Source organism: Mus caroli, unplaced genomic scaffold (assembly GCF_978045245.1).
Source record: "Mus caroli unplaced genomic scaffold, Mus_caroli_1 scaffold_13, whole genome shotgun sequence".
In the NCBI taxonomy this organism is placed as follows: domain Eukaryota; kingdom Metazoa; phylum Chordata; class Mammalia; order Rodentia; family Muridae; genus Mus; species Mus caroli.
In genome coordinates, this window is record NW_028227268.1 from 70,694,375 (window position 1) to 70,719,297 (window position 24,923).

Sequence of the window (24,923 nt, forward strand, 5' to 3'; positions counted from 1 at the left end):
CCAGGAGGTCAGCGAGAGGCCCAGGTCTATCACCGGGGCTGACCCTCCTGATTTGGGCAGCTCACACATAACAGGGAGCCAACCTGGAAAGTCTTTCTTGCCATCCTGGTATGCTAATGATAGCAGATGTCAGGACCCAGTATCAAACTGGTCCTAAGAACAAGTCAGAAGTGTAAGTGGCTTCCGAACTCCGAGGCTGAGCAGGCCTAGGAACACCTGGCTGAGGCTCACTTCCTCCCGGCCAGCACAGCTCTTCGGTAAGCACTCAAGTCAGCATTGTAAAGAACACACTAACAAAAGCAGATTTATATCTTTACCATTTATTTCTTAAAATCTTATTCAAAATATTAAATAATACAATTTCAGATATGAAAAAAACTACTGCAATAAAACAGTTCAGGTTTATTTTACCACAGTGCCCTTCCCTCGGACAGTCAACTGTCCCTGACGGGGGAAGTCAACGCTGCTGCTTCTGTGTCCACACAGGGAGCATGGTTGCTGGCCCGCCTGCCCGCCCAGGCTTTACTGAGCTCACAGTAAAGACGATGCTTTCTGCAAAGTTGTAAAGAAGCTTGGTAGCCAAGCATGGTTCAAATCACACATTTACATTCTGATCAACTCTGAAAAGGCAGGCTACCATGAAATACAGCAAATAATCCCAGTGGCTGGGGGCTGGAGGGAGGCAAGTCTGAAGGTCACTGTTACACAGTCTGTGTGAACTTTTCCCAATTACTGCTTTAACTGCAGGACCAAGACACAATCTCACGCAAGTGACAATGGGCTCTAGAGTCTCCTCCAACTTACTGTGATCAAGAAACAAACTGAGAAACCTCTGACCAGTCTTACACTCTGCTTGTCGTCTGAACCCTGGAGCTCATACTAAAATCAATTGCTGACACATAGTCCCTGCTCATGGGTTAAATACTCTACCAGCTTCTACCCTAATCGTCATTCGGTAATCCAAATCAAAACCTGGAATCTACCTAACATGTCACCTGTGCTCACTGGGAACTGCAGTCTCTTTTGCCAGAATCCCTACACAAGTTTACCGTGACCATGAAGCAGCAACTACATCATCTTACACTGTGTGTCAAGTGCCTAAAACACCCCAAGTGGGTTCTTTTTAACTACATTTATTTACCATGTGTGTAAGCATGTACATAGGTGCACAGATGCCATGGTCCACATGTGAAGGTCAGAGGACAACCTCCAAGACTATTGCCTTCTACCACGTAGGCCCTGGGGGCTGAACTCAGGCTGTCAGAGTAGGCAGCAAGTGCCTTCACTAACTGAACCCACTTCACTTCCTTAAAGCAGCTTTGAAAGAGAGGGGGGAAATGTTATTTTAAAGCAAAGCATTGTATTGCAATATCTTTGTACATTAAAATTGGGGACCACACACACAAAAAATGTGTTTGAAAATATGAGATTTGGAAGTGGGTACACTGTGGTACCAGCACTTGAGAAGCCGAGGCAGTAAGACTGGTCTACTGAGTGGGGCCCTATCTCAACCAGAGACGTAGAATAAAGGACCGGAAATAGCATCTGGGGGGCAGCAAGTGATAAGAACCAGCAGCGCTGACCCCGCAGGGCCTGAGCCCCGGGATGGGCCTTTCAAAGGGAACACTGCTGCCAGAGGCACAATAAATGGAAAATAATAACAACTACACCAAAGGATAAAGTAATGTTTAACTCACATTTCAGACACCTGATTGAATCTAGCTCTAAAGAAAGATTAAAAAAAGAAAGAAAAAAGAAACCATATACTCCTTGTTTGTGACAGTTAATTCTCAAAGCACCAAGGCAAAATAGAGTTCCCCCTTCTCGGCTAAGTACCTCTTGCCCCGTGGCAAACATCTGCACATCATAGAAAAGTTAAGCAAATAAAACAGCATACTAAGCAAATGCCAATCAAGTGCTTTAGAAAATGTAATCATTGGTGATCTTCAGAGAAGGCATGGCCTCGTTCACGTTCTGGTCCAAACGATGGTACTCCACAGTTTTGGAACACAAGCCATCACGCCACTTTCTGCTTTGAACTAGGAGGAAAATCTGAAATAAAACAAAACAATTAGACACGCCTTAGAAAAAACTTACCCGGTAATGTTTTTGTAACAAGTGCAGGACCTTGCTAAAGCTTTGGGACACAAAAACTAATATTAGCAATAATAAGATGACACCCTTCTCAAGCTTGTTGTCACAACTAAACTGTGCCTCTCAGTGGGTGAGGAGTGAAGACTAGGATCCCACTTGTGCCCACAGCCTGAGTGACAGCACTGAGCTCAGTTAACAGGCACCTCTGGCGCTCTGACTGCTGCTTTTACTGGCTCACCGACACTGGAGGCTGGAAGACATTCTGACAGCAGTGACTGTACCATTCTGTCCTCTCTCAGGCCCCAGAGGGGAAGAAGACAGCCTAAATGACAAGGCAGGTCCAGAGAGCTCAGCCTTGAGACAGAGATAGATAGATGGAGGGAGAGAGGGAAGGGGGGAGGCATACACTGAGCAACTGTGCTTCAGTACCCTTTACTCCCAAAGGCTCCACCACTCAGTCGCACTGACACCGTCCCGTACCCCGCCCCCCATTAGCTTCTGCTTCCTTTAACTCGAGCACAGAAATGATCGTCATTGTGCTACCTCTGAACTGAAACTTGGAACCATCTAACCATCCAGAAGGAACACAGCACAATCAATTATGCAGATATTAAGCCACACTTTTTAAAGATTTATTTATTTACTATGTAGACAGCGTTCTGCCTGCATGTATGCCTGCAGGCCAGAATAGATCACCAAATCTCCTTACAGATGGTTGTGAGCCACCATGGTTGCTGGAAATTGAACTCAGGCTCTCTGGAAGAACAGACAGTGCTCTTACCCTCTGAGCCATCTCTCCAGCTCCCTAAACCACATTTGTAAATAATAATGCTACAGCGCCACAGTGGACAGGGAAAGTTCACGAGGCTTCAGCCTACACAAAGAATTCAGGCCACTAAGGGACGCTGAGAGCTGAGAGCGTCTGCTCAAGGGAAGAGCTCACCACTTGGTTACCTAACATAAACTGTCAGCCCTGAAAGTGCACATACAAGTGACATGCATGCTGAGCAGCTTATTCTGATGAATATCTGTTCCTCCCATCCCCGGTGTTAGAACATGGTTTAAAGCTGCACCCATCAAGGCAGCCCCAGAGTCCATCACTGCAGATGCTCCCCTGGAGTGATGTGGGCTTCCTCAGCACCCTCCACGGGGCTAAGCTGTTACTAAGGCAGCGTTGTGACACCAGTGAGGCCTGTGGTGGGGGAGGGGCGGCCTAATCATCCTTAAACTTGTCGTTTATGGGAAGCACCCAGTCCAGGGTCAGCGGCCAATCTGAGGCCCATACCAGTCCTATGGCACCCACGGTGCCCCTCATGCTGGCTGTGGGGATCCAGTTTTTGGCCAGTTCCCGGTAGCACAGGCCTCTCAGCATCGATCACTGCAGGGTCTCAACACTCAGGATCACCCTATTCCCCTGCCCTGGAGCACTGCAAATATATAATTCTATTCAAGAAATGAGGGCCACATGCTGTGGGAAATATCCATAATTTGTTTGGCAAAACACAAGTTACTGGGGCTGAAAAAGCAGCTCAGCAGTTGGTGAGTGCTTTTACAGAGGACCAAGTTTAGAGCCCAGCACCCACCTCAGGCACCTCACACCTGTTAACTCCAGCCCCTGGTGGCAATGCGCTCTCACACGCTCACACACACACACACACACACACACACACGCACGCACACACGCGCGCACACACACACAATTCAAAATAAGCAATAATAAATAAATAAGATATTGGGCTGTTGAGATGACTCAGCAAGTAAAGACACTGTCACACAAGCATGGTGGAAAACAAGTCTACAAAACTGTCCTCTGACGTCCACACAAAGACTACGGCAAGGGCCCCATACCCACAATTACCTAAGATTTTAAAGCAAAATGTAAAATTCTATATAACGTTCAGTTAAAAATTATGGCATGTGTGTATATGTGTACCTGTGAACCAAAATTATGTTTAAGGTATATTTTAATGCTCTGGGTGACAGCGTAAACTTTCCTTTTTTCCTAAAGTCTTGAGATTTCCACATTCTCTACATCAAACATGTTGCTTGGGAGCAGTGTTGTTTGTCTGTTTATAACCAGATTCCACAGAAGTAGAGCTACAGGGTACGAACAACCACGTGAGTGTGGGGAATCCAGTCCTCTGCAAAAGCAGCCGGAGCTCTTAACCACTGAGCCATTTCTCCAGCCTAGTTAATTATCTTTGACACAGTTCCAAACAGTCTAAGCTGGCCATGGACAACAGTGACCCACCTGCCTCTACTCCCCAAGAGACAAGGTTACAAGCACGCACCACATCTGCTTATATATAAGATCCTTTTTTTGTTTTTTCTTTTCTTTTTAAGGCAGGTTCTTAAAGATATAGCCCTGTCCCTCAGTACAAAGTCAAAGCTGACAACAACTAAGCCTGAATCTCTGATCCTCTGGGATTCACCGGGGCTTACAGAAGTGTTAGCAAGCCCAGGTTTATGTGATGCTGGGAAATGAACCCAGAGCTTCACGTACACTAGGGAAGAACTACCAATGGAGTCACATCCTCAGCCCAATCCTTGGTAGCCAGAAAATAACATTATTGTTAGGTCAGTAAGTGAATGCATAATAAATTATTAAATTAATACTCTTGCTCCACAAACATTCCCACTGAAGCATCATTACCAAATTAAGAAATACAAGCCAGGCATAGTGGCACACATCTGACCCCAGCATTTGGGAGACAGAGGCAAGTGGATCTCTGTGAGTTCAAACCAGCACGGTCTACAGAGTGAGTTTCAGGACAGCCAGGGCTACTTTAGTGAGGCCCTGTCTGAAAAATCAACATGTTACTCACTGGCCCTTGGTTTAGTTCATTATGAAAAAAATTCAAGTAATTTCCTAGAAGCACATGTAACATTCATTATTCCATAACTTCATTAGAAATGTTAATATTTATCAGGACTTTCAACCTGACTGAAAAAATTTATACAAATGTGGCTGAGACAATGAATTACAGAAAGGGCTAAAATCCCAACTTACCTTCCTTTTGTTGTGATAGGTAACATACACAACAGCTGCACAGAAAGCAAAAATAAGGAGATGAAAAAAGAAATGGCTATCCTCCCTGTTGGGGGGCGGGAGCTTCACGACCTGCACTGAGTCCTGGAAGCCCCTGAAGCGCCTGCTCTCCTTGCTGATCGCAATGTTGATGTCTTCAGGCTCCTCATCCCTGGGGTTGGTGGTCCAGTCGTAGTCCGGCTCTCCGTAGTCGCCATTGTCGAGGGTGTCCTTGCCTGTGGCCGGGGAGCTGTTGAGAGCCAGAAGGTCCTCCTCCTCCATGCTGGGGTCCTCATTGCTGTCAGCCTCCTCCTCGGGCACAGACGGAGCAGCAGAGGGGGTGGGCGCCACAGAGCTGCTTCCACTTTTCTCTGCACTGGCTGGGCTAAGTGTGGTGCTGATCTGGGAAACAGAGGGGCTGGTGTGGTTTCCAGGCGTAGTCACCACAACTGGAGAAGTAACGGTAACATTGTTTGGAGGATTCTCTGGTCCATCTGAAAAACAAAAGCATCCCAACATTGCTAACCTTTACAAGAGAAAAACGGATTTACCATTTTTTCCTGAGCATTTCTCTTCAGTATAATAAATTCCTGCAGCTTTCTCTTAAGATCTAGTTAAGTTTCAATGGCTAGCAATCAATTCCATTTCTTCCTGGTCAGTTAATCTCTGGTAATAATTGTTTTGCTCAGTAATGGCATGAACAGCCTACCACTCAAAGAATAAGCAAGCATCAGCCTTCAGGTCAGCCTCAAAGTCCACACAGCACTCACCCCACTGCACTGTCTCCCTATCAAAGACCAGAACTCAGCCGGCCCTGTCCAGGCTCTATCTCATTGCCAGAACAGAAAGGGAGGAGGAGGCCTTGGGACACAAAACACAATTAGTACACATACATCACACACAGACACACACACACACACTCTCAACACAGAATCTGGAACTAAATATAGTATACAACAGGTACTTAGAAACTTCTTTTGCCCAAATTGACTCACCCTCAACAGAGCCCAGAACACAAGAAAGCACAGGTTAAAAGCCTTCACTTTGTCCGTGTCCTGCTTCCCTCTGCAGGTTGGTATGGTAAGCCATCAAAGTGTCTGCCTAGTCTGTCATCCTTCTAGCCACTGTCCTAAACCTTGTAGGCACCCTGGATTCTACAAAGAACAGGCCCTCCTAGAACAGAGTAGCAATCCACCAGGGAGAGGGTGTACCCCAGCACTGGAGTACATCCCCTGAGAACTCCATGTCCCCTCCAGCAATAGGAACTTCTGACCACCTTGTAGAATCAAACCAGAGACAAGAATCCCAGACTACACCCTGACCGGATGCTCAATTATGCACCATTTGCCCCCCTCCCTGCCCCATGCTCAAAGTTCCTGTCAGGGTCTTCCTAAAAATAGGGGTTAGGGGTCACTAAACCTCTTTCTCGGTTTCTCTCTCTCCCCAAAATAGCCACATTACTTCTTTGCTTTTCAGTATCCTTGACTCTAACTTACAACACTGCAGATAGGTAACAGAGCCTAGTGTGTTGGGGCTGCCAGAGGCTAGACTTTTACTCTTAAAAACAATCTCGTTTCAAGCATACAACCAGAATACAAAGCTACAAACAAGCTGTAGACAGCATCTCTAAGTGATACTTGAAGACTCTTAAAATTTTTATATCACCAAAATTCTAAAGGACAAGAACCAGAAACTTAAAAGCTTTGTAACAGCAGTGTAAAGGTTGGGAAGGCAGGTCCCAGGTAAGAAACGAGGCCAAATGCTTGCACAATCTTCCAGCCCTTCGCCCCTACCTCCTTAGTGAAGTTCACTGGAGTACAGCTAAAACTGTTTACAGAGTAACTCCACCCAAAAGAAGAATCAATGGAGACAGTCCACAGAGGAAAGCTGCTAAACTGAACCGTGTAGTCAATCTCTGAGTAGAGGGTCTTAATTAGACAGAAGTCTCCCAGAAAAACAATTTCTAACAAAGAAAACTAGGGGGCTGGAGAGATGGCTCAGCAGTTAAGAGCACAGACTGCTCTTCCAGAGGTCCTGAGTTCAATTCCCAGCAACCACATGGTGGCTCACAACCATCTGTAATGGGATCCGATGACCACTTCTGGGGTGTCTGAAGACAGCTACAGTATACTCTTACAAATAAATCTTAGAAGAAGGAGAAGAAATAGTTTATAAAGATAATAGAATTAACGATGTTGCCTGGTATAAGTGGGGCACTAGGTTTGATCCCTAGCATCAGAAAAATAAATGTTAAAAGACAGTACATTAGAGCCAGGCATAGCAACACACACCTGGTATGCCAGCAGTACACAGTTTTGAGGGCACTCTGGACTACAGGAAACCCTATTTCCAAAATAAACAAAAAAAAATTCATCTTCCCCTACCTAACTTTTTGGATGGTCTCTAATGGACCTGCACTGGGAAGGGCAGAAATAACTACACAAAAACCCTCTCCTGAGCCCTCCAGATCTCTCCTCATGCTTCTCTGTTGTCGTGACAGAAATCTGATTCCCTTGCAAACACACAGGTTCTACAGCCCTTTTCCTCCACAGCCGGTTTCCCTCCCACACCCTTGCACAGACAGAAGAAGGGTCTGCTCTGCACACAATTTCCCATTCTTCCCCAGAAGGGCCACTGGTTTGGGGGCACACATCTCCCCTATCACCAACACCTGGCAAGTCTCCTCATCATAAGACTTTAGCTCCTAACTGCAGGGTTCTGTCTCATCCAGAGAAGACATCCTATTTGGAACTGGTAACTGCTATTCTATTTCAAAGCCCATGACCTCTCTTCTGCTGAGTCAGCCCAACTACCCATCAGCCTCTAGCTCCACTATTACCAACTCCTTCTCACAGGTCAATGGTGTGGCCAAGCACTCAAATCCCTCTTGCGTCCATAGCTAATGGTCTCCCCACTCATACGGAGTCTCCCTCATTTGGCAAAGGCTAAATCAAATTCTTTATCCCCAAGGGCAATAGACAGCCGCCCACAGCTGGAAACACAACCATACCACTGTTTTCATTTCATCTGAAATCCAATGTGGAAGCTTCTACCCAGTGTGTAACTCTTAGTGCTTATGCTAATTTCCTAGTCCATTTTCCTTCCTACTCCCCAAAGCTCCCATTGGTCAGAATGTCCACAAATCACCAGAACTCTGCTCATTCAACCGCCTCACTAAGCACCGCCCTCTGCCACAGACCCCTCCTGCGACACACCAGGCAACCACAGACAGGAACCCCTGAAACAATGAGCAACCAACCCTGTTCCTTTAAAGTCTTCCAAGGTTCTCCATGCCAGCCACAGGGCAGTAACGGGCCAGCTGTGTGCGGCAAGGTCCTGGGGTCAACCCACAACGCAGAAAGAACTGAGGGGAGGAATGTGGAGAAGATGCTGCTGTTTATTCTAGGCTGTAACCCGACACGATATTGCAAGTCCGTCAGGGTAATCCACACGCTACCAAGCCAGATGAGCCTAGGCTTCACACCTCACACAAAAATTAAATAAGCATAAGTCAAGTAAAATATATTAAAGGACAAAACTAGAAAAAAAAAGGAGAAAAATCTTTGCAGTCTGGAACTAGAAAAGAAGTTCTTAAATTTTACCAATAAAATAAAAAAGCGCAATGCATAAAAGGGAAAAACTCGTAACTGCTATTCTTCAAAAGAGAAACTTCTGCTCTGTCAAAGAGCCTCCCAAGATAAAAAGACCAGCTACAGTGCAGAAAGACTGTTTGCAAGCTCCATAAACAACAAAGGACGTGTTCCTAAAATCAAGAACCTCAGAACTCCCAAGTGAAGAAAGCAAACAACCCATGTGGAACACAAGGACGATGGGAACAGAGTGGACCCTAAGTTCCCTCTGACCTTCACACTCACACTAGGGCTCGCCGCTGCCACCACCACACACACATACACACACACACACATACATATACACACACACACACACACACACTAATGCCTACACCTAGCACCAAGCATAAACAAGACCTGAAGGCTTTTCACTTCAGTGCCCAGGCCGGGTCCGAGCCACCATCATCTCTGCTTTTGTAACTCATCTGCCTGCTTCCGCCCTAACCCTACTGCCCAAGTTCAGCACAGCATCATGCAGAAGTGACATGAGGCCACTCCTCTACTCAAAACCTCCCTTAGCAGGTTGGAGAGATGGCTCAGAAGCTAAGGTGATATGCTGCTTCCCAGAGAATCAGATTTCTGTTCCCAACACCCCTATTGGGTGGCTCACAACTGCCTGCAAGTCACCAATGCTCTGGCCTCCACTGGCACCACCACCACACACCCACAGGCAGGCAGGGAGACAGACACATGCACACACTCTTTTTTTGTTTGTTTGTTTCTGAGAAAGAGTCACTCTGTCTATAGTCCTAACTGTCTCAGAACTCTCTGTACACCAGGCTGACCTCAAACTCAGAGAGATCTGCCTGCCTTTGCTTCCTGAATGCTGGGATTAAGGTGTGTGCCCCCACTGCACAGGTACACTTTAAAACAAAACAAACAAACAACCGTCTACAGGGTCCTATCTGAGGGACAGAGAGGTAGCTCAGCAAATAAGGAAGTTTGTACTTTGAAACTCAACATGGTGGAAAGCAAGAACTGACTCCCAACCAAAAGCTGTCCACTGTCCAATGTCCTATACCTATACACACACACTAAATAAATGTAAAGAAAGATGTTTTTAAAAAGTCAACCACCTTTGGCCACTTCCTAACCTCCTAATGACCCATACTGTCTACTTAAAAAGCCACAACATTGGGGCTGGTGAGATGGCTCAGCGAGTAAGAGCACTGACTGCTCTTCCAAAGGTCCTGAGTTCAAATCCCAGCAACCATATGTTGGCTCACAACCACCCAAAATGAGATCTGACGCCCTCTTCTGGCACGTCTGAAGACAGCTACAGTGTATGTATAATAATAAATCTTTAAAAAAAAAAAAAATCCACAACATTGAGTGAATGAGCAGTAAATGCACTCAACCCAACCTAATCCCATCACGATGCACACTGCACCCCAGAGAGCGTCTCAGCGCCTACTGTACTTCCTCAAGGGCTCGCCCCTGAGACCCAGCTGGGCAGAATCCCTCTTCATTGATGAATGCCCACACCCAGCACCAAGGAAGTCAAAAAATAAAGCTAGAAGGAACACACAAGTCCAGCACAGGGAAATAAGCTAGGACTTTACATGAAACAACAGATGCGATGCTGACCCAGCTGGATGGAAAGAGAACTCAGAACAGCTGATGTCAGACTGCTTGTGCTTAATGGACTTCATGGCCAAGCTTCATCAACAAAGGTATCTATCAATGAGACTGCTCAGACCCCTTGCCTAACTGGTACTACCTCTCGTTTAAAGGTAACATTCAGCCGGGCAGTAGTGACGCACGCCTTTAATCCCGGCACTTGGGAGGCAAAGGCAGGTGGATTTCTGAGTTCGAAGCCAGCCTTGTCTACAGAGTGAGTTCCAGGACAGGCAGGGCTACACAGAGAAATCCTGTCTCAAATAAATAAATAAATAAATAAAGGTAACATTTAGAGAGAGTGTGTGTGTGAGACACAAACTTAGGTGCAGTACCCACAGAAGCCACAGGTGTCAGCTTACTCCTAAAGATGCAGTTACAAACTGTTGCTCTAGATGATTAAAGATCAAAATTATGTCTGCATCCACCAGGGAAATCCTCATTACATCCTACCAAAGATATAAGAGCCTTGGAAAACCTAGTCTTTTCTCCCACAGACTCCAAAACCCTCCAGTTAGGGCAGTCAGCTGCCTGCTTTCAGTGCTGCTGAGGAAGGAAACTATGTATGCGACCCAGCACTGTAATAAAGGGAAGGGTGACTGGCTGGAGAGTCGCCCTGGGCAAAGAAGGAAGTCAGCCCCAGTTCACATTAAGTTTTCATCTGAAAAAAAAAAATCAATAAAGACTTGGGGAGAAAATGATTGCACGCTGGACAGAAAGAAAAATATGACTACTCAACAACGTTCAGTTTCTCCTGCTTAATCTCCGCCTCGGTTTACAGATTTCTTCACTTTCAAGAACGGCTTTAATATCCTGATTTATGCTGTAGCATCTGCAAGGAAAGAAAGTCTTTCTCAAAAGAGGCGAGGGCGTTCGGTAAAACCTCAGCTCAAGGAAGGGCATCTCCCTTTGTTTCTAAACTCTACTCCTCCTCCATGCCCCTCAGCCGGTCAGCGTCCCCGGACTCTGCCTCTAACACCAAAAGCCCCAGAACCTCTCAGACCTCAGAGATGGAATCCACAAACAGCTCCTCCCCTCTTCCACTCTGAAACAATCAATTCAGTCCCAACACTGGGTCGCTGTCCCTATCTTTATCTCTGAGCTCACCTTTTCGAGGGGGAAAACAAAACAAAAACTTGCCTAGCCTTGCTTGTCCCTCTAACCTCGAGCATCTCTCTTAACATCACTCTCCCCAACTCCGACTATCACTTCGGCCTGTTTCCCATCCAGTCTGCGAGATCTCTGTACTCCCCATTTTGGGGACCTCCCCCCTCCACACCGAGCGCCCTTCCTCCAGGGAGCACGTATTCTCAGAGACTCTGTCCACGACACGGGCACTTCCTGTCCCCGCCCACCCACTCGGGTCTCTGAATCTCACAACCCCACTTCTCAGGCCTGGGGAGACCGCACTGGGAGCGCTTCCCATCCCGGGCCCAGCCCTGGGCGCGGGAACTCCGCCGGTGGGAACCACCGTGAGTCGGCGGCGCTCCGTCCCCGTCGGGCCCGACCCGGTCCCTCGCCGTCTCCACGCGTTCATTACCAGAGCACAGGATGGGCACGAGCAGCAACGCCAGCACCAGAGATTGCGCCAGCGCTCCGAGGCCCCGGGCGCCGGGCCCGGGAGACAGCTTCTCTCGTGCAACCCCGCACATTCTGCCCAGGGCGGAGGCGGCCATAACGGACTCGGCCCCCGAGCCTGCGCTGTTGCTAGGTTCTGCGAGGTGACGTCAGATACGCGTCCGAAGCGCACTCCCGAAGCAGCTACGTCCCAGCGTGATGACGTTGCATCTCTGAACCCGAAAGGTTAGCGGGGGATTGTAGAGAAGGGTGCTTAAAAAAAAAAGACAAATGGGACGGGTTTATTTTCAACTGGTGGTTTTTGTTTTGCTCTGTAGTTTATCGTTGTCATCTCTGAGATGTATTTCAGGGGTCATCGGTTAAGAGCACTGTCTGATTCCCCCAGAGCTCCTGGGTTGGATTCCAAGCATCCCTGTAAGTGAGGACTCACACCCATCTGTCCCAGGGGATACGGTGCCCTCTTTAGGCATCCTCAAACACTAGACGTATAACTGATGCAGAGACTCACAGGCAAAACACTTAATAAAGATTATATACATGGAGCTGGAGAGAATGTTCAGCTGTTGCTACTCTTGCAAAGGACTGGATTTGGTTCCCAGCACTCAGATTAAACAGCCACCTCTAACTCCAGTTCCAGGGGATCTGACTATAAAACCTCTTTTGGTCTCCACAGGCATTAGGAATATGGGGTGCACATACATATATGCAAGCAATCACTTCTGAATTAAAACTAGCCAGGTGTGATAGTGCATATCTTTAGTTTCAGCACTCAGGACGCAGAGGCAGGTAAATCTAAGTGAATTCGAGTCCAGCCTGGTCTACAAAGCGATTATAGAACAGCCAGGGCTACACAGAGAAACCCAGTCTCAAAAAATAATAATGATAAAATAAGCATTAAAGAAATAATAAAGAAAGAGTAAAATTGTGTATAAGTTCAAGTGCCCTCCAGTGCCAGAAGAGGGCATCTACTCCCCTGGAGCTGGAGGTTCCGGTGATTATGAGCCACCCCATGTGGCTCCTGGGAACCACCCCCTGGCCCTCTACAAGCACAACAATTGCTCTAAACTGTTGAATAATTTCTCCAGCACCCTTTTTGGTTTTGGTTTTGAAACAAGATCTCAAGTGGCCCAGGCTGGCCTCAAAATCCCTTTCTTTCTTTTCTTTTTTTTTAATTTTATTTTTGTATTAGTTATTTTCTTCATTTACATTTCAAATGCTATCCCAAAAGTCCCCCATACCTTCCCCCACCCACTCCCACTTCTCGGCCCTGGCGTTCCCCTGTACTGAGGCATATAAAGTTTGCAAGACTAAGGGGCCTATCTTCCCAATGATGGCCGACTAGGCCATCTTCTGCTACACATGCAGCTAGAGACACGAGCTCCGGGGGTACTGGTTAGTTCATATTGTTGTTCCACCTATAAGGTTGCAGACCCCTTTAGCTCCTTGGGTATGTTCTCTAGCTCTTCCACTGGGGGCCCTGTGTTCCATCCAATAGCTGACTGTGAGCATCCACTTCTGTGTTTGCCAGGCACCGGCATTCAAAATCCCTTTCTACCCAGTGGATAACCTTGAACTCCTTCACCTTCACCTCCCACTTGCTGGGTTATATTTTTGTATACTGAGAGGTTTGTTTTACAAAATGTAAAAAGTGATAGACGTATGTCTTTGGAACATTTGAACCTATTCTCAATGCCAGTGTCTCCTTCTGACTTTCTAGCCAATTTCCTTGCTTTTCTATCATCCGGTTAAATATTATCCACTCTTACAGCACCCCACACACAAAAGCAAGCCTGCCAAGGCCAACTTGACTTTACTTTGTTTATTGATGCACCCTTAACTACGGAGAAGTGTTAAATATTTGATGAAACACTAAAATATAAACCTTGAGAGGCAGAGGCAGGTGGATATCTGAGTTCAAGGGCAGCCTGGTCTACAAAGTGAGTGCCAGGACAGCCAGGGTACACAGAGAAATGCTTTCTCCCTCTTTCCCCGCCCACACACACAGAAGAAAGAAAGAAAGAAAGAAAGAAAGAAAGAAAGAAAGAGAGAGAGAGAGAGAGAAAGAAAGAAAGAAAGATGAGAAATGTGAATTTAGAAAGTTTGCCTAGAGCCTTGGTACAGTTTCCATCTGTGAGTATGTTGTGTGAATGTTTCCTATAGATTTCAATTCATATATGTTCATTTCACTAATTTTCAGTAAAATCAGTGGAGCAGTTGGCATTTATTGTGCCCCCAACAGCTTCACTGCTGTCTCTGTAATTCCCTCCCCAGAAACAGCTTGTGTTTTCCCAAAGCCAATTTCTCTGACCCCAGGACATCTTAAAAGCACACAGATTCTGTTAAACAAACCAAGAAGCCATTCATCTCATTTCACAGTCTGCCATAAAACCCATGTATATGGAATGGTGCCCAAACCTTCCAGATTAGCAGAGGTACAGTCCTTCCAAGCACCCCAAAGCTTTGCTTTCTGCCAGTCTAGAAAATACCAGTGTTTAGAGACTATTTTAGTTAGGGTTTTACTGCTGTGAACAGACACCATGACCAAGGCCACTCTTTGTGTGTGTGTGTTTCGAACCAAGGCAACTCTTATAAGGACAACATTTAATTGGTGCTGGCTTATATAGGTTCAGAGGTTTAGTCCATTATCATCAAAGCAGCATCCAGACAAGCATGGTGCAGGAGGAGCTGAGAGTTCTACATCTTCATCTGAAAGCAAGCTGTTAGCAGAATACTGACTTCCAGGCAGATAGGATGAGAGTCTTTTTTTTTTTTTTGGGGGGGGGTTCAAGACAGGGTTTCTCTATATAGCCCTGGTTGTCCTGGAACTCACTTTGTAGACCAGGCTGGCCTCGAACTCAGAAATCCACCTGCCTCTGCCTCCCGAGTGCTGGGATTAAAGGCGTGCGCCACCACACCCGGCTAGGATGAGAGTCTTAAAGCCCACACCCACAGTGACACACCTACTCCAACAAGGCCACACCTACTCCAACAGGGCCACACCTTCCAATAGTGCCACTCCCTGGGCTGAGCCTATACAAACCATTACAAAGACTAATCTCAATTCCAGCTTCTGCCTGTTTGTTTTTTTTTTTTTTTTTTTTTTTTTTTTTTTTTTTTTTTTTTTTTTGGTTTTTCGAGACAGGGTTTCTCTGTGTAGTCGTGGCTGTCCTGGAACTCACTTTGTAGACCAGGCTGGCCTCGAACTCAGAAATCCGCCTGCCTCTGCCTCCCAAGTGCTGGGATTAAAGGCGTGCGCCACCACGCCCGGCGCTTCTGCCTGTTTAGAGATGGTCTTCAATTGATCCGCTTCTGCGACCCCCGTCTGTCGTTCTCCCTAATCTACTTTGTTCTTCCATCCTCAGTGATGGATCAGCTGAGTCCATTTTTCAGATTATTTTCAAGTCTGTGTATATGTCTCATCTTTTGAGGCTTAGGCATGGGAGTAGTATTACCAGAGACTAGAAACGGGCATCAGATGCCCTGGAACTGGAGTTACAGACAGTTGTGAGCAGCCTCGTGGATGTTGGGAACCAATCCCAGGTCCTCTGCAAGAACATCTTGTGCTGTACCTGCTGAAGCATCCAGCCCCATCTGAGTTCTTTTCAGTAATGAGATACTATGAACTCAAGGCCTTTTGCAGTGAAATTCCATCTAACACACTGCAGACTGTGTGCAGGCATGATGTAATAAGTGCCTGGTGAATGACATCCCATCATACTCGGGGGTGGGGGCTTTTATACATTTCACAACACTTTACACTATGCCTGGCCTTCAACTACATGGACAGGAAAACCACTTTCTTTAAAGTCTCTGGTCAGAGCCTAAGCACTCACGTAAGAATTAGCTGCACGTCTATACATACCTAGTGCTGTCGACGTGACCAACAAGCCTCAATTCTCACAGAAGAGCAGATGACACTTGCCACAACCTTGAACTTAAGTTTCATCCGTAGAACTCACAAAAAGATGGGGGGAAAATGGTTCTGATAACTGTCCTCTGAACTCCAAATGTATGCCCACACATGTCCAGACAGAGTAAAGAAAGTAATAAAATTCTTTCTTTTAAAGGAATCTTGCCAAGAAAAAAGAATGTTCCTTGTAGGCATATATTTTTCTCAACCTACTTTTATAAGAGTTCAACCTCCCCTCTTAGCCCACCAGCCAGCAAAGGTAGTGGAAAAGAAAGACTATTAGGATAAGCTATGTTTAGACATAGCTCTTTGGGAAGATTCCAGTCTCTGTTGTTCTCAGTCCAGTCTACTCAGCAGACACCACACAGGAATCAGCAACTGCAGTTCAATCCAGAAGGAACTGTGAGACTCACCAACTGGCCCGATGCCACGGAAGCCTCAAGAAGCCGCAGGGATCTTTCTTTTGCAAGCCTCTCTCTATGAAGTCACTGCATGCAAAGCACAGCAATGCAGTGCAAGGCAAACCAATGCATCCATGATGTCAGCAAAAACTAGCAAGGGAGAGCAAGGTAGACCAATGTTCCAGCTCCCACTGTCCTCGGGGTCAGATTTATATTCCTTCTAAACATCATGTGTCCTTTCACATGCCTGCTATGGCAGAACATTCTTCCACCTGTGTCTGCTTCAGCAAAACATTCTTTCACCTGGGTGCCCCAGCAAAACACTGACATAACTGACTTTCCAAAGAAACCAGAAGTCTCCATTTTACTTCCTATAGAAGCTGAAGAGTGTGCGTGTAGAATTCCTATTTCTTGGAGGAACTCACGATTTAGTAAAAATCGAGAGGTAGCCCAACAGGTAAACACATTTGCCACCAAGCCTAACAACCTGAGTTCAATCCCCAGGACCCACAAACTAGGAAGAAATAGACTCCCTCGGTTGTTCTCTGTAACACACATGCACACACAAGGAGAAACAACATAAAAAATGTTAATAGTAGAGGGGGGCTGCAGAGATGGTTCAGTGGTTAAGGACACTAGCTGCTCTTCCAGAGGTCCCAGGTTCAGTTCCCAGCTCTACGTGGCAGCTCACAAGCATCTGTAACTCCAGTCACAGGGGATCCGACTCCCTCTTCTGGTCTCTGGAGGCCCCAGACTGCATGTGGTTCACAAACACATGCAGGCAAAACATCCATACCTGTGAAATAGAAGCAATCAAACCTTTCTTCAAAAAAAGAAAAAAAGCAGGCTGGAGAGATGGCTCAGTGGTTAAGAGCACTGACTGCTCTTCCAGAGGTCTTGAGTTCAATTCCCAGCAACCACATGATGGCTCACCACCATCTGTAATGGGATCTGATGCCCTCTATTGATATGTCTGTCTGAAGACAGCTATGAATAAAAATAAATCAAATAAATAAATTTTTTTTTAAAAAAGGAAAGAAAAAAGACAGGCAGTGGTGGCGCACACCTTTAACCTTAGCTCTTAAGAGGCAGAGGCAGGTGAATCTCTGAGGCCAACCTGGTCTTCAGGGCAAGTTCCAGGACTGCACAGGAAAATCCTGTCTTGAAAAACCAAGGGTAAACTTCAAAACGACCCCCTCCCATGGCCCACAAGGGAAAGCCTGCAAATGAGAGTTATAAGTGTGGTGAGCTTACTTTTCATGGCAGTTATCCTTATAAAGGGGAGCCTCGCCTAATCGTGAGCCGGTAATAGAGACAGAGCTGGTCCTAAAGAACAGGAGCCTAGTAAGGATTAGACAGGAAGTCTTTCTGTCCCATACACCGCAGACGGGAGACAATGTAAGAAATGCTGGTGCTCTCCAGGTACTGCGTGGTCGTCAGGAAACAAGCCGGCAAGAAGGGACTCGGTTTCACAACGGACAAATGGATTCTACCACAACCTCGTGGACTTGGAAAAGGACCCAAAGTCTCTTGCTGAATGAAGGTGCAGCCTAGCTGTGTTTACTTTCCTATTGCTGTGACAAAACACCGTGACCAAGGCAATCATCTGGGCTTCCAATTCCAGAGGGATAGCAGCCCATCACCATCAAGGCCGGGAAGCGTGGCAGCGGACAGGCTTGGCACCAGGAATGACAAACTGAAAGCCTAGGCATCAAACCGCAAACACGAATTGGAGAGTACAATCTAGGAGCAGCATAAGTGGCGAAACTTCAGAGCCCACCCACCAGTGACGTACTTCCTCTGGCACGGCCACACCTCCTAAGCCTCTCCAGACAGCACCTACAAGAGACCATATACTCAAATGCCAGAGCCTAAGGGGACATTCTCATTCAACCCTGAGCAAAGCAACCAGACACACCTTCTACAACAGCGAGATTATTATGTATTATTGGAAGAGGCGGTGGTTCAACAGTGCTGGATGCTCTTGCAGAGGACCCTGGTTCCGTTCCCACTACCCTCATCAAACTGCCTGTGACTGACTGCAGTTCTCCTTAGATCCAGCCAGCGGCCCTAGCTTCCTGGGGCAGCTGCATACACCCCCAAAGAAAATTGACTCTCACCCAACAGTCATCAATGCCAGCAGTGCCTCAACTAAGGGTGGGCTCTCCTGAACCCCACAACCTTCCTCCTCACTGTGCTAATCTCCAAGGTACTGAGATGTGCCACCACATCAACCCTAAGTGCTTTTTATTAAGATTTATTTTTATTTGTGCGTCACATGTGTGTGGGTACCTAAGGAGACCAGAAGAGGGCGTCAGATACCCCAAACCCATAGTTACAGGAAGTTGTGAGCGCTTCAGGTCTACAGGAGCAGGAAACACTATAAACCCCCGAGTCACCTCTCCAGCCTCCCAGGTGTTCTTTTCTACCATCAGGTTAGTGGTGATTTATAGATAGACACCACAAAGGAGCAAAGCACAAATCCAAATCAATGCCCTGGCCATTCGTATTTTAACAAAAACAACAAGAGGATGAGGTTTCAGTATTTTATTCAAGTTTTATTTTAAGTGATGTTAATTACAGCATTTGAAGGGGAGGAGCTAATTCCACACAAAATGGAAGACTCTATAATGTACCCATTAAACTGCTAAAAAATAGTGGTGAGGCTACAAGAGGAGTCAGTTGAGATCCCTAGTGTTGTCAGGGTGTGACCACAATCACCGCCCAGCTCAGAGCCGGAGAACCCGGAAGCTATTTCATACTCTGGTGCAATGGCAAAAGAAGGAATTAAAAAAAAAAAAAATAGAAGAAAGAAAACCACACCACAACACAAGGAAGAATTAAGTCCTGAATGACTGGCTCCATCGTGCCCACCCTCTCCACCCTAAAATGGCACAAAAGAAATAGCTAACCACACCCTAAAGACTACTTTTGGTGTAAAACAGGTGAGTGATGGGCTAGGGTGGGGACAGGGCGCGAGGATCGGTCTAAAAACATCCCTTTCACGCAGGTGTGTACATGCTTCCGAGCAGGTAGGATCTGGACACCAGGGTTCGATGCTCGGGAAGTCACAATTTCATCTGGGGACTGGATACAGATTTACAAAGGACCCACATGTTCCCAGCTTTCCACTTGTAGCCTGGCATCTCTACAGGGGCTCCTCCCCAACCCACGCCTACAGCTAAAAAGGACCCTTTCTGGAATGGGGTTTTTGCTGTACCTCTGAAATGGTAAACACCTTAAAGCCGAGTCATCCTTAGCCTGGAGGTCTAACGTGGTATTTATCAACTCTCGCATCCCCAACATACAACATTAAAAGGTACACTAAATTCTGAAGGTAGCTATGCTGCAAAATAGTTTAAAATTAAACGATTGTACAATATTCATTTATGCTTGAAATTCCAGTCCTAGGCCAAGCTTGTGGCCACCCGCGTTGACGTTCTTGCCATCGAGCAGGGCTGACAACGTCAGTTTGATACCTGTGGGGAGTTGAGACAGAGGTGTGGGAGGGAGGGGTGACAAAGGACGGAGGAGGGAGAAAGGGGCAAGAGACAAAGGAAAGAGAAGAGAGGTTAGCATCAAGGTCAGAATCTGTTCCAGGTGCAGTCAGCAGTGGCCAAGCGAGGTGACCCTTCAAGGTGTGCTCTGTAATACAACCTGACCTGCTGCTATCCTCGAATGAACACATGCAACGGCCATCACTGGCACACAGAGCAGAGACCCTGCTGGAAGGTACTTCCAAATCCCCTTCCCTTCCAGCCTCCCGCAGTCCCATTACAACGAGTGTGCCGTCTGCTGCTGCCCCGACTCAATAACACTTGAGCAATAGTGCCTTGGAGGGAAACCCTATCTTGTAACAGCCCGAGTCTTACATTCACTTTCATAACACGTGTGCATACACACACACACACACACACACACACACACAAAAACAATAAACTTCTTTTCCTGGGGGCTTACTTGTAATTTTAGATCAAACGGACTGGTTTTCCCTGGAAGAACTTGATTTTCATATTACATCATCAGCCTTGAGTGGGATTTCTGCAGCCCTTACACACCAGTGAGAGGATGGAATAACTATGCATAGAAGACCCACTACATCCCTATACCCTAGTCTTTCCATCGTGAGGATGACTGACAGGCTAGTTTTGACTACAGTCTGGAAGCAGCTGTCACTTATCACATACTGGGGAAAGGAAAGGAGAAAATAACTAGAGCTGTTGATGTGAGTTAGCCCAGACAGGTTCCTTCTGCTTTCTATTTCTCAGACTCTCTTTTTCTTTTTACAGTGACTTCACAACTTCCTTTATAAACATTTAATTATAAAAGCTTATATATACTCATTTATAATGTCCCTCAACAATAGCAGACATCAGCAAAATGCAACAGAGAACTAGCTTAGCACATGGGCAACACATACCTGGTTTTAGGGTCTGAGTGTACCCTAAGCCAATCAGGCTAGAGTTGTTCACTTTGGCCTGGAAAAAAAAAAAGATTAAGTCCAAGGGAAGACAGTGTTCCTCACCCGTGAAAACTGTCCCACAGGTGTACCTCCAAACTTGGTGACAGTATCTTAGGCAAGTCACAGGCATCAGAACTGTGTTCCTGTCTGCTCATGGCCATCTGGTAAAACTCAATGAATGTGTCATGTGCAAGTGTGTGTGCTTTCCTGCTCCTGTGAACTCTGAAGGACAAAGCAAGGAGAAGAAGGGCTCTCAGCGGTCCTTGTCCCTTCTAACTGTTCCTTTATGCTCCCAACATCCCAACAAGGAGAGCCTTTGTCTTTCAGTTTTATATGCATGCCTCATGTTGAGAGAGCTCCGTTCCCAGGTCAGGATACTTAAAATAGACTCTCTGTGAGGTACACCAACCAGCAGAAACATTCTGCAGCATGACACTCCCTCATCCCACCTCAAAAAGGTGGCCACCTACAGAGTGATAACAGAAGCCAGCTCAAATAAGTTCACAACAAAACCTGGGCCATTCCAGAACCCTGATGGGTACCATGGGGTAAGCAAGACAAGATGCCACCTGGTTTTGTCTTTTTTAGAGATGTGATCTCACTATGTAGCCCAAAGTTGCCTTTGAACTCTTGCTACATCATAGGCAAGAATGGCCTGCTTCTGATCCTTCTGCCTGCTGTTTCCGCAGTTCTGGGGACCGAGCACAGGCTTTCTGTATGCTAAGCAAGCACTCTACCAACTGAGCTACATCCTAGCCTTGTTTCTGTTTGTTTGGGTTCTTCCCAGAAATGTGGCTGAAGCCCAGACATGCTGGGCAAGGGCTCTACCACTGGAATGCACCATCCTGACCACTGATGTCTTAATGTGGATGTAGAGACTGAAAACCAAACGGAAAGGAGAGGAAGAGTGAAACACTTAAGGGAATCCCCTCCTTAACAGTTTGCATGAGAGGCTCAATAGCAGAGCAGTCTGCTTACAGCCAGGTCCCAGCACATACTTGCTATGTGCCTTTTTTTTTTTTTTTTTTTTTTTTGGTTTTTCGAGACAGGGTTTCTCTGTGTAGCCCTGGCTGTCCTGGCACTCACTTTGTAGACCAGGCTGGCCTCGAACTCAGAAATCCGCCTGCCTCTGCCTCCCGAGTGCTGGGATTAAAGGCGTGCGCCACCACGCCCGGCTGCTATGTGCCTTTAAGGAAGCTACCCAATCGACCTCCATAAGCGTTCAGCGTCTCCAGTGTGAAAATACTGGAGATATAAAAACTATGCAGGTGTCAAGCAAAATTGACATGCCTTTAGTCCCAACATTTAGGAAGCAGAGGCAGGCAGATCTCTGAGTTTGAGGCCATCCTAGTTTATAGAGTGAGTTCTAGGACAGCCAGGGCTACACAGAGAAACCCTGTCTCCAAAAAAAAATACAAACAAAAACCAAAAGCAAAAGCCAAGGAGGTCAATTGTGGTGCACACCTTTAATCCCAGCGCTGCTGAGGCAGAGCAGGTGGATCTCTGTGAGGTCTATAGAGTAAGTTCCAGACCGCCCAGGGCCATATAGTGAGACTTTATAAAAAGCATCTGTCTCAAGTATCTCAATTAAACACAAGACTTGTCTTTGCCCGGTGAGAGAATGTCTAAGCAGAAGCATAGAATTGGTGTGAGATGGGTGATTCTCGGGTACCCACCGAAAAGCAGGCATCAGGGTCGACCTGATACTTGGCTGCTATTCCAAAGCGAGTGTTACTGTTTCCTGCAGTCCAGGCGAGATTGACAGCAGTCTCCAACTTCTTGTTCACCTTCTGGTAAATGGAACCACCAAACTCTGTCCCGTCATTCCTGTGAGTAAGCACAGCAAGAGATGTCCAGCTGCGAAGAGTGCTCGCTGCTTCTCCAAAGGATCCGAATTCAGCTCCCAGCACCCACATCAGGCAGCTCACAACTGCCCATAACTCAGCTCTAGAGCATCCAGAACCCCCTCTGGCCATCATGGGCACTTGTACACATGTGACACACACACACACACACAGATATACACACACACACACACACCAGTGAACAAAAATAAACCATTTTGTTTTGTTTTGTTTTTTTCCAAATGAAAGCAGAAACTAGAAAATTAGAATCCTACAGAGTTTTCTGCTGTCTACTGTGTTTGTGTATTCACCGTGGTTAATGGTTGCGTCAAAGATGGCAGGAGGGAAGCTGATACAGCCAGAATGGTCAAGAAAGTTCTGTGCTACTTTCCTTGGAAGGCAAGTGCTGAGGTTTGGATGAGGAAGAAGACAACAGACTCCCTGAAAGTTGTTATGTAACCTTCACACCTACACTGAGGCATAGGAGTTCAGACAGAAAAACAGACAGGCAGACAGACAGACCCCCGCCACACACACACATACATACATATACATGTTTTTAATTGTTATTAATGGAAAAAATATTTGTTTAGACTAATACCATTATTGGTCTGAATTTAAGAAGCTATTTACTTAGCACCCTCTAGTGGAAAGAACAGGTTAGTACTTCATGGAATTAACCCAAGTAAACTTACTTTTCAAAAAAAAAAAAAAGTTTTATATGTATGGGGCCTGGGGGGATGTCCCCTTCCAATCCCAGAGGAGAGCAATGGACCCCTGGAGCTGGAGTTTCTGGGAGTTGTAGGCCATGCATGATAGGGATGCTGGGATCCAAACTGGTTATCCTCTCAGCAAGTGTTCTCATCTGCTGAGCTTTCCTCCGGCCCCTAATCAGATTGTCTTTATGACTGAAATTGTTACCTCACGTCATCAATGTCCTTCAACCTCCAAGTCCACGAACAGACTCTCTCCAGCCTATCGGGACAGCCCTCCGCCCAGCACCCCACTGTCCAGCAAGCTGTTAACCGAGTTAATGGAGAGAAAGAGTGCCTGATTATCCTCCGTGTGACGGGAAACAAAAATGCTCACAGGCCGTGGGGCCCATTGACCCAAATGACTGAAAACCGAACTTAGGGAAAGAAAAGCCACCACCCTAGTCACACACATAAACACCCGTGGCCTGCACTTGAATACTTGGTTTTCAGTTGGTCAAACTGTTTGGGAAGGATTAGGAAGTGTGGCCTTGCTGGAGGAGGTTTTAAAAATCTCCCAGGGCTGGAGAGATGGCTCAGTGGTTAAGAGCACTGACTGCTCTTTTGAAGGTCCTGAGTTCAAATCTCAGCAACCACATGGTAGCTCACAACCATCTGTAATGAGATCTGATGCCCTCTTCTGGTGCATCTGAAGACAGCTACAGTGTACTTAGATATAATAAATAAATCTAAAAAAAAAAAAAAAATCTCCCACCACCCCCACTGTTCCCTCTTTCTGCCTGCCCTGTGGTTGTGGATCAAAATGGGAGCTCTCAGTGGTTCCTGCTGCCCTCATAGACTGTAACACACTCAAACGGTGGGTCTAACCAAACACTTTCTTTTACGGGTTGCCTTGGTCATGGTATTCTGTCACAGCAACAGGAAAATAACTAAAACAACGCCCACACACACTTACACATTAGTATGAAGCTGGAATTCATCCGTCTTATAGCCAACTGCGAAGTTGCTCTGGGTCACTCGGGACTTCGAGGTCTCAAAATTCATCTGGTAGCCAGCCAGCCAACCCTCATAGCCAAGCACCAGAGCTCCCCGGATCGAGGGCCCAGCGATGTCAAAGTCCACGTCACAGCCTAGGTTGATGTGCTCCCTCTTGTACCCTGTCTTGATTTTAGCATTTTTTTTCCTAAAGGGAAAAGGAAGTGTGTATTAAAGCCACGCTAACTCATCTTGATACAAAATCATGCAAGAACAGTAAACATTTTGCCTGTTCCCAGTTTGTGTAGAAGCCAGGAAATAGAAGTGAGGTCAGTGGCCAGTTGTCCCTAAACACCTGCTAAGCCACCAACAGGACACAACTTCTCCTGAGCTCAAATTCGGTCTGAAAAAAGGCCGCATCAGCACTGTGTACACCATGGGAAGAGATCAAAAAGTGAGTGCCAACCATGTTCTTTTTCCAGCCTCTCCCCACAGCTAACCCAAAACCCGACACAGGCATCTATTACGCCTCTCTGCTGTTTTCCAAACCTACAGAAAAGAAGCATGAACCTCAAAGCTACCCACACAGCAATTTGAGGGAAATGGCCATCTTTGTGGTTCACCCGGTAGCCAGCAAAAAAGGAAAGAGCAGACCCCTGGGGCTGGAGA

The 24,923-nt window shown here is 46.5% G+C and overlaps 2 protein-coding genes across 3 annotated transcripts in view; both read right to left on the bottom strand.

Moving 5' to 3' along the window:
- Positions 1-304: 304 nt before the first annotated feature.
- CUNH5orf15 (chromosome unknown C5orf15 homolog) lies at positions 305-12,092 on the bottom strand. Its single transcript, XM_021177772.3, has 3 exons — positions 11,912-12,092; positions 5,105-5,616; positions 305-2,052 (listed from the first exon to the last, which is right to left on the bottom strand). Exons 1-3 carry the CDS (start codon positions 12,045-12,047, stop codon positions 1,921-1,923), a joined length of 780 nt encoding a protein of 259 aa, XP_021033431.1. The 5' UTR covers positions 12,048-12,092; the 3' UTR covers positions 305-1,920.
- A 6,700-nt stretch (positions 12,093-18,792) lies between these two features.
- The window catches only part of Vdac1 (voltage dependent anion channel 1), a 30,900-nt gene continuing 24,769 nt past the window's right edge, over positions 18,793-24,923 (bottom strand). For both annotated transcript variants that reach the window (XM_085830028.1, XM_085830027.1), the window contains exons 6-9: positions 24,235-24,462; positions 22,399-22,549; positions 20,681-20,738; positions 18,793-19,739 (exon numbers count right to left, since the gene is read on the bottom strand). In XM_085830028.1, coding sequence (XP_085686154.1) covers positions 19,648-19,739; positions 20,681-20,738; positions 22,399-22,549; positions 24,235-24,462 — 529 coding nt within the window. In that variant the 3' untranslated portion in view covers positions 18,793-19,647. The remainder of the gene's footprint in view (positions 19,740-20,680; positions 20,739-22,398; positions 22,550-24,234; positions 24,463-24,923) is intronic.

What these genes read in the sequence shown, in the direction of transcription:
- CUNH5orf15 (XM_021177772.3), bottom strand. Translation starts at nt 12,047, where the DNA reads ATGGCCGCCTCCGCCCTGGGCAGAATGTGCGGGGTTGCACGAGAGAAG. An exon ending in CGTGCCCATCCTGTGCTCTG is followed by an intron (nt 5,617 to 11,911) that starts GTAATGAACGCG and finishes TTTGTTTTTCAG; the next exon opens with ATGGACCAGAGAATCCTCCA. An exon ending in CCTATCACAACAAAAGGAAG is followed by an intron (nt 2,053 to 5,104) that starts GTAAGTTGGGAT and finishes GTTTTATTTCAG; the next exon opens with ATTTTCCTCCTAGTTCAAAG.